The sequence below is a fragment of the Gopherus flavomarginatus genome, chromosome 11 (genome assembly GCF_025201925.1).
Source record: "Gopherus flavomarginatus isolate rGopFla2 chromosome 11, rGopFla2.mat.asm, whole genome shotgun sequence".
Classification (NCBI taxonomy): domain Eukaryota; kingdom Metazoa; phylum Chordata; order Testudines; family Testudinidae; genus Gopherus; species Gopherus flavomarginatus.
Window position 1 is genome coordinate 48814067 of NC_066627.1, and position 9140 is coordinate 48823206.

Consider the following 9140-nt stretch of genomic DNA (forward strand, 5'->3'; position numbering starts at 1 on the left):
GTATAATAGAAACAACGAGGAGTCTGGTGGCACCTTAAAGACTGATAGATTTAGTTAGGCATAAGCTTTCCTGGGTAAAAGAGCTTACTTCTTCAGATCCATGCATCCACAAAAGCTTATGCCCAACTAAATCTGTCAGTCTTTAAGATGCCACCGGACTCCTTGTTGTTTTTGCGGATACAGACTAACACGGCTACCTCCTGATACTTGAAATGTATGATACACTGCTCCAAAGAGCAGCACCTTCCTTTCAACCATTTTCAGATCCTCCAACCAGACGTGCATGTTAAAAATGCCCAGCCAGCACGTTACTGGTAGTAGTAATTTGTTCTATTTCTCCGCAGTTCCATGCCTGACATTTCTCAGCAATGAAAAAGTCACCAATGCCATCATCCCCAACCAAACAGAAGGTGAGGGGGATGGCAGGAGCCTTTCCTCTCATGCCACCCCAGAAACAAGTGGGGCTGAGCTGGAGTTAGGAGCAGCTGTGGTGCTGGGAGAGCCGGGCACAGAAGAGTCAGTACCTGGCAGAAAGAGGGTAGGATCTGCTGAGAGGCAGAGCCTGGGGCATCACCCTGAGTGGGCAGGCCAGGGTGAGATTGGTGGGGCAGCAGTTGTTTGGGGCTGTCTCCCTTGTTCCCCATTCTGCCCTGTCCTTTTTCAGCCTCTGCCCTCCATATTCCTACTGCTTCAGAGGAAGATGTAAGAACTCTGCAGTAGCAGATGTGGGATAATCAGATCCCCACATTGATCTCATCTTAATCTCTATTAGGGATCAGTTTAAGCCCTGAACCACAAAGATTAATATCCCTTCCAAAATTTTTGTTAGCATAATTTATAGGAGCTCTAGATATTCTTGTTATCCATATAAATGTCCAGTCCCATTCTGAGTCTTGCTAAGTTCTTGGTCTCAACTTTAACAAACTTTAACTGTTAGGAACTAATATTTCATGCTTTCTCTCTGTCTCAGCAGGCATTTCATATTTTTAAATTTGAGCAAAAGTGATTCAGTTTTGAGAAATGAGATCAGTGAGATAGATCATCATCAGCGATCCCCAATTCGAGGATGATCTCTACCACAGATTTACATACAGGTCCTGAGATGACTCAGGAGTCTGATCCTGGAACCACAGATCTTCCCACCATAGGTACAGATACTTCCTGATGGGTCAGCAGCCTGCTGGGATAAATTCTTTCTTTTTCCTTCCTTCTTTCTCCCTTTTTAGCTTTAAGGGCAAGATGCTTCTCCTCAAAGTGGGACATTGCCTGATGGAGGATGTGGTGCCAGTGACATATGTACATATCACTTTCAAGCCACCTCCCAAAATCACACCAACTGGTTCCATTTAAGTCTGCTTTAATGGCTTAGCATTCACCATACACCAATGTCATGTGGAGTTCAGATGGAGAACACATTAGAGGAGCAGGTAAAAGGGAGATTATTTTTTCCTGGAATATGCTTCATTTACGATTTTATATCGACACCCTTCCCATTCAGTTCCAGTTTGCCCTTTATTACTCCTTAAGAGATCAATTAATACAAGTGCAAAGATGCAAAACACTACAGTTAGGAAGGAAAAATCAAATGCGCACACACCAAATGGGGAATAATTGGCAAGGCAGTTGTACTGCTGAAAAGGAGATATGGGCTGTAGTGGAGCACAAATTGAATATAAGCCCAACACTATGATGTAGTTGCTAAAAAGGCTAATATCTTTCTGGCATGTGTTAAAGGAGGACTGTATGTAAGACATGGCAGGTACCTCCACTCTACTAGGCATTGTTAAGCCTCTGCTGGAGTCCTGTGTCCAGTTCTGGATGCCATACTTTAGGAAAGATGTGGACAACTGGATAGAGGCCAGAGGAGAACAACAAAAAATATAAAAGGTTTAGAAAACCTAGGAGGAGAGTTTAAATAACTGGGCATGTTTAGTCTTGAGAAAAGAAGACTGAAGGGGGACCCGATAACAGTCTTTAAATACGCTAAGGTCTGCTAGAAAGAGAACGGGGATCAATTGTTCTCCATGCCTGCTGAAGGTAGGACAAGAAGTAATGGGCTTCATCTGCAGCAAGGGAGATTTAGTTAGATATAGTGGAAAACTTTCTAACTATAAGGATAGTTATGCTCTGGAATAGACTTCCAGGGAGCTCACGGCATCCCCGTCACCAGTGATTTAAGAACAGGCTGAACAAACAATTGTCAGGAATGGTCTAGCTTCACAGGCACCAACTCTGTGGGTGCTCCAGGGCTGGAGCACCCACGGGGAAAAATTACTGGGTGCTCTGCACCCACCGGCAGCCAAGCTCCCCTCGCCCGAGTGCACCACGTCCCCGCTCCTCCGCCTACCTCCCAGCACTTCCTGCCCAGCCGCTGCCAAACACACTGTTAGCATGCTCCAGGAGGGCTGGTGACGAGCGGGAACATGGCATGCTCAGGGGAGGAGGCGAAGAGGCACGGCCAGGGAGGGGATTTGGGGAAGGAGTTGGAATAGGGACAGGGAGGGGGCCGAGACTTTGGGGAAGGGGCAGGCAGGGGCAGGCCTCATGAAAGGGGTGGAGTGGGGGCGAGGCTAGAGGCAGAAGGGAGTCGAGCATCCACAGAAAAGAAGGGAAGTTGGTACCTATGTCTAGGTTTACTTGGTCCTGCCTCAGCACATGGGTCTGGACAAGATGACCTCTTGAGGTCCCTTCAAATTATATATATCTTTGATTCTCTGATATCTAGGCTTGCTGACATCTCCACATTATATGCATTAGCACAACTTCTGGCCGTTCACAGTTCTAACTGGCTTTTTTTCCATTTGACTACTCTGGCCCACCTTTTTAAGAAATATATTATAATGCATTTACTAACAGAATAAACAGGCTGAATCCTGTTATACCGCAGTAGTGTCATTCTTTCAATATATCAATGGGAATATGCCCATTATCCTGGTATGCACTGAAGAACCACCAAGTAGAATTGAGCTACTCTGTCACCTTAGAGTGCTCTAAATAAGTGAAGAGACACCTGTACACACTCATTAGTATTCCTTGAATTGATCACACGCTGGGACAGATACATGGTCCATCCTGTCTCCAACTGCGGCCTGCTCCTGAATGGAAGATACTTCATTATTATTCAATAATATTTCTGTTCCTATAGGATCCAGAGACTCCAACAGAATGAGGTCCTCAGTGCATTAGGGGAAACAAACCCTGTACAAACAAAGATGTGATCCTGCTCCAAATTGCTTACACTCCAGAAGTTTTAATTTGGGCCTCGCTCCCATTCTTGATCCATTGAAGCATGAAGATGGATGGCCTCTGTAATTTTGTTCTCCTTAGTCTAAAATAGAGTTGCTATTATTTATATCAAATTATTTTTTCAAACAATATTTGCATTAACATTAGCATGGAGTAGTAAATTTCACACTTAATTGCAAGTTGTGTATGTAAAAAGTAGTTCCTTTTAGCTGCTTGGAATTTGTTGCCTTTTAATTTCAGCAGCTGGAATCAGACAAACAGGAGGAGCAAAAGGTCTAGCTGCCTTTGTAACTGTCACTATTTTATACACAACAGTCATATCCCCTTGTCCTCTTCTAGCCAGATTAGTAAGGGGGGGTTAGTTATTAATTTCCTACCCTTTAATAGACATGGCTCAGTGATGTCTCCAAATCATTTTTTGTGTCTCTCTCTGGTCCTTCAAATCTGAACACCATGTTGAGGGTAAGAACCTAGATAAATTTTTATCATCTCCACTGACTGCAGAAGACTTGACACTTGGAAGTTAAAAGAAAAGAAAAATCAGATTTCTTGATCTGCCTTTTGCTTTACTGGGACCGTTGCAATACATGGTGGAGTTTGCTTATAAATTACTAATGTCCTTGTGTTTTAATTATTAAAAACATTCTCAGAATGGGATGATTTGTTGAAAACTGAAGTTACAAACCAGCCCATTGGAAATCCAGCCATACCCTGCTTTGATTGTTCACTTTCCCGTTTCCCATCTCTGCAGCCCTTGGTGGATGAGTGTAGTAACTCCTGGTTCTAGGACTCTGCATTTCAACACTGTGAATTTACATTTCATACTGGCACAGGAAAGAAACCAGGCTTTGCTCTCCTGAGTTATTTCTCTATGAAAGCTCAGTTCAGACACTGCAACTTTTTGTTTGTTTATTCGTTCGTTTTATGAAGTACCTACTTCTCCTGGTTGAGATGAATCTTTGATACATCTTTGTTATGTGAGTTGCTGATCTTCGCAGGGGCAGGGAGCTAAAATATTTTCCATCCAACTACTGTAATCTTGTCTGCTTTTCTAGCTGCATCGATGGAGGCCCAAGATCACAACTCCTGGCCTGAGGCACACAGTAAATAGATACCATTGCAATAATGCCCCAATGGTAGGTGCGTCAGAAATACTGCACATTAGATTGAGTCCCCGAGTTTTGCACCATGAACATTTTCCTTACAACTGTGAAGTGATGCAATGAAAAAAAATACAGCAACTGCTGTGAAAGTGGCGCCTTCTCCGCAGTAGAAGGGGGTCCAAGATGCAGGCTCACTGCTGTCAACAGCAGTGTGGGAGGAAATATCAGCTGAAACTAAAAGACATCGAATCTGGTAATATTAGCCCCCGACTCTGACAAGCTTTGCTGGGAATACATATCCACCCCAGCTAAAATGCAGACCATTAAATGGAAGCACAAGAAACAATCATGTTTAAAAAAACCAAAGGAATGGGAATGAGGAGATTCTCCCCACCCCCACCCCTGTGAGAGAGTGAGAGAAGTGATGCTGCTCTGCAATAATTTATGAATATGGTATGGTGACCTGGTTATTGGGATGTTTACTGTGTGAATATATTGATTTAGATTAATGAAGGAGTTGTTGGGGGGAGGTGGAGAAAGGGAACAATGGCTCAAAATAAACCACTCCTCAGAAAACACCAGCAATGCTCCTCTGCCATGTACATTGGCCAAACTAAATAGTCTCTACGCAAAAGAATAAATGGACACAAATCTGACATCAGGAATCATAACATTAAAAAAACAGTAGGAGAACACTTCAACCTCTCATCACTCAGTAACAGACTTAAAAGGTGGCAATTTTGCAACAGAAAAGCTTCAAAAACAGACTCCAAGGAGCAACTGCTGAACTGGAATTAATTTGCAAACTAGATACACTTCTACCCCGATAGAACACGACCCGACATAACATGAATCCGGTTATAACACGGTAAAGAAGCGCTCTGGGGGGGTGGGTCCGCGCACTCCAGCGTATCAAAGCAAGTTCAATATAACGCGGTTTCATCTATAACACGGTCAGATTTTTGGCTCCCGAGGACAGTGTTATATCGGCGTAGAGGTGTACCATTAACCCGGGCTTGAAGAGAGACTGGAAGTGGCTGGGTCATTACACAAATTGAATCTATTTCCCCATGTTAAGTATCCTCACACCACCTTGTCAACTGTCTGGAATGGGCCATCTTGATTATCACTACAAAGTTTTTCTTCTCCTACTGGTAATAGCTCATCATAATTAATTAGCTTCTTACAGTTGGTATGGCAACTTCCACCTTTTCATGTTCTCTGTTCGTATATACATCTTCTTACTATATGTTCCATTCTATGCATCTGATGAAGTGGGCTGTTGCCCACAAAAGTTTATGCTCAAATAAATGTTAACCTCTAAGGTGCCACAAGTACTCCTGTTCTTAATGTCTGAACTATTAGCTTTGAACATTCTACTGCCTAGTTCCAGCCAATTTACAGAACCTGTTTGGGTGACTGGAGCCAATGCCTAGGAAGTCACAAGAACAAAGGAACTCTGGCTAGATTAAAAGAGGGAGAGCAGAAAGTTGTTCAGTCAGATCAGACTGACAGACAGGTCCTTGGGGGGGGGAAGGGCATCTTGGCTGTCATCAGTGGGGGACATGCCACAAGGGAAGATGGACGTGTGTAGTTTGTCTTCTAAAATTCTCTCTAAATGCTTTGTTCCTACCATTGAAACAGTATTTTGTCTTTAAGATGACTCTTTTGTCACTGAATACCACTGGTCACAGACTGACAAGAAAGAACTACAGGTACCACACCCAGTCAGACCTACTAGGAAAGCAAAGTTAGTACACAGGGTGTGGTAGCCGAGGGCTTGGTCTAAAAGTAGGAGATATGCAGATTTCCACCACAGGGCATTTAGACTTGAGGCCTGCCAGCTGACTGGGGGAGCACACACAGACCAGAAAGGGGGAAAAGATGCAGCTAGCACTGTAGTGGTAACAAAGCGAACAGAATGCTGGGAATCATTAAGAAAGGGATAGATAATAGAACAGAAAATATGTTGCCTCTGCAGAAATCCATGGTACACCCACATCTTGAATACTGCGTGCAGATGTGGTCACCCCATCTCAAAAAAGATACATTGGAACTGGAAAAGGGGTTCAGAAAAGGGCAACAAAAATGATTAGGGGTATGGAACGGCTTCTGTATGAGGAGAGATTAATAAGACTGGAACTTTTCATCTTAGAAAAGAGATGGCTAAGGGGAGATATGATTGAGGTGTATAAAATCATGACTGGTATAGAGAAAGTAGATAAGGAAGTGTTGTTTATTACTTCTCATAACACAAGTACTAGGGGTCACCAAACAAAATTAATAGGAGCAAGTTTAAAACAAATAAAAGGAAGTATTTCTTCACAAACACAGTCAACCTGTGGAACTCCTTGCCAGAGGACATTGTGACGGCCAAGACCAAAACAGGTTAAAAAAAGGAACTAGTTAAATTCATGGAGGATAGGTCCATCAATGGCTATTAGCCAGGATGGGCAGGGCTGGTGTCCCTAGCCTCTGTTTGCCAGAAGCTGGGAATGGGCGACAGGGGATGGATCACTTGGTGAGTCCCTGATTCTGTTTTCTGAAGCACCTAGCACTGGCCACTGTCAGACAGGATACTGGGCTAGACTGACCTTTGGGCTGACCAGTAGGGCCATTCTAATATTCTATGTAGGGTACACATATGTGGCTTTGTGTAGTGTATGTTTTAAAAGGTAATTAGGTGCATAACTCACATTAAAATAAATGGGAGGCAGGTACCTAAATACCTTTAAAGATGTGGCCCGCAGTCCCATTTCCTCTTCTGCAAAACGAGGACAATTTCCTAATGACACAGGTGTAATCAGAGTTTATGAGTGTTTGTAAAGCACTTTAAGATCTTTTGATGGAGGTATTGTACAAACACAAATCTCTTCTCCCATCAGTGCTAGCACCTACAGCAGCTGCCCCTTAGGAGCTGTACTCTCTGCTTGGAATCTGCTTCCTGCCCTCACTCTGACAGTCCAGGCTTGCCATAAAATGTCTTCAACTATAATCCTTGAGTGAACAGCTGTGGAAAAGCAAACATCCTTCCATTATTGCTCAGCCTGCAAGGAGATGTGCCCGGGACTGATAAGTTCTTTGCCTGACCTTGGATGAGAAAGATATATTGATAGTTTATGGCTAGGTGGGGACATTGAGAACTGGAGAAAACAGGCCAAATCCTGTTCACTGCAGTGTCCAAAATACAACGAAGTTCATGATTATTTCTTCAAATTACCACCAATTAAAAGACGAGCAGTGGGAAAAGCTCTACTTGACCCTGGGAGAAAGGAGATGGCACTGCATTATGTACCAACCAATCACCAGATCAAATACAAGCAGTAGTGCCAAACAGACAGATGGGATCAAACCTCAAATCCTGTGTGTTAACTCCATCCTGGGCAGGTCAAAACCACATCTGACAACACAGGGGGCTGACGTTCTTACTCTTTCACCTTGTGTGTAGCTGGTCAAGCCACAGTTTAATGAAATTGAAAAATGAGTTGGTGCTCTGGGTCTCCCCTCCATCCACCTTTTCTACACCACCAAAGAAATCAGCATCTGCAGACTGAAGTGCTTTCAACAATATTATGCTCATGACCCTTGCTCACAATTCATGTGGATGGCATCAGGGGCTGCATGACTGGATCATGATAGGATGTGGCCTCATGTTTGGAAGTCAGGCAGCAAAAATGAATCAAAACAAACGGTTTTTGTGGTCAGCAAATGAAAGTCTCCAGTTCAGCCACCTGGCTGCTCTCTGAAAGGAGAAAATATTTCCCTATGAGGTCACAGAGCTCCACTGTCTTTCCCTGAAACACGTCTACTCCATATTCATCCTTCTCCAAAGGTCGTGCAGCCTTTGGAGCACTTCAAGACTAAATCACAGTCAGAATTTCCCCTTTCCTTGCACTGCTTAAGTCACACATGACTGTCAACATAGTTTCCAAGAAGCTGTTTTCCAGGATTATCATGCTAAAAATTTACGCCAGTGTTTCAGCTGCTGGTTTTCCATATTCCAAGTTTCTCTGGCTTGAAGAACTTTCAGCAATGCTGCTGCTGCCGCCAAAGCTCAAATATGGGACAGAAGCCGAAACTAAGGTTGAGGAAGAATTATTGGAAGGAAGCTAAAGTCAAGTTCAATTCATCTTTAGTGTACATTTCTAGCAGAGTGATGTATTTGAGATAAATTCCCAATAGGAGCAGTTCAATGAGATGGACAGCAGTGACGAATCAATGGCTAGGATAGGAAACAACTGACACTCCCCATGCAATGACAGCGCCACAGCCCTAGAAGCACACTGGCATGGAATGTTTTCATTCAAGACCTAGCTGGTTAAGAGTTAAAATGAGGAGCTTTTTTAGGCAGTGGAATGTACAGTAGGTTAACTTTGGTTACTCTGGCTCATTCCAGTGGGGAGAACAGAAAGAGGAAGTTTAAAAAACCTCCCCCCTTTTCTAAACTATTCCCAGAGGGAATGAAGAAACTCCCACGTACAACTGAAGGCAGTAGGCAAGGGTATGAGAGTGATCTGACCTTTCTGAAGAACTAGCCTGGGGCTCAGCCCCCCCGAGTCAGTTTTTGGCCTACAGCTTTTTAACACCTTGCCAGCGTCGCCTTCAGCAGTGGCTCTCTACCAGGAGTACACAGAGGTCTTCCAGGGGGTACATCAACTCATCTAGATATTTGCCTAGTTTTATGACAAGCTACATAAAAAGCACTAGCAAAGTCAGTACAAACATATGACGACTTGTTTATTCTGCTCTACATACTATACACTAGAAAAATTTAAGTACAATTGATTTTAC

The 9140-nt window shown here is 43.5% G+C and overlaps 1 protein-coding gene across 1 annotated transcript in view; it reads right to left on the reverse strand.

The window, feature by feature from the left end:
- LOC127030993 (tripartite motif-containing protein 55-like) overlaps positions 1 to 644 on the reverse strand; it is a 71006-nt gene extending 70362 nt beyond the window's left edge. Inside the window, exon 1 of the mRNA XM_050917671.1 lies at positions 525 to 644. Within this exon, the coding sequence (XP_050773628.1) occupies positions 525 to 644 (120 nt within the window). The remainder of the gene's footprint in view (positions 1 to 524) is intronic.
- Between the last annotated feature and the right edge of the window lie 8496 nt (positions 645 to 9140).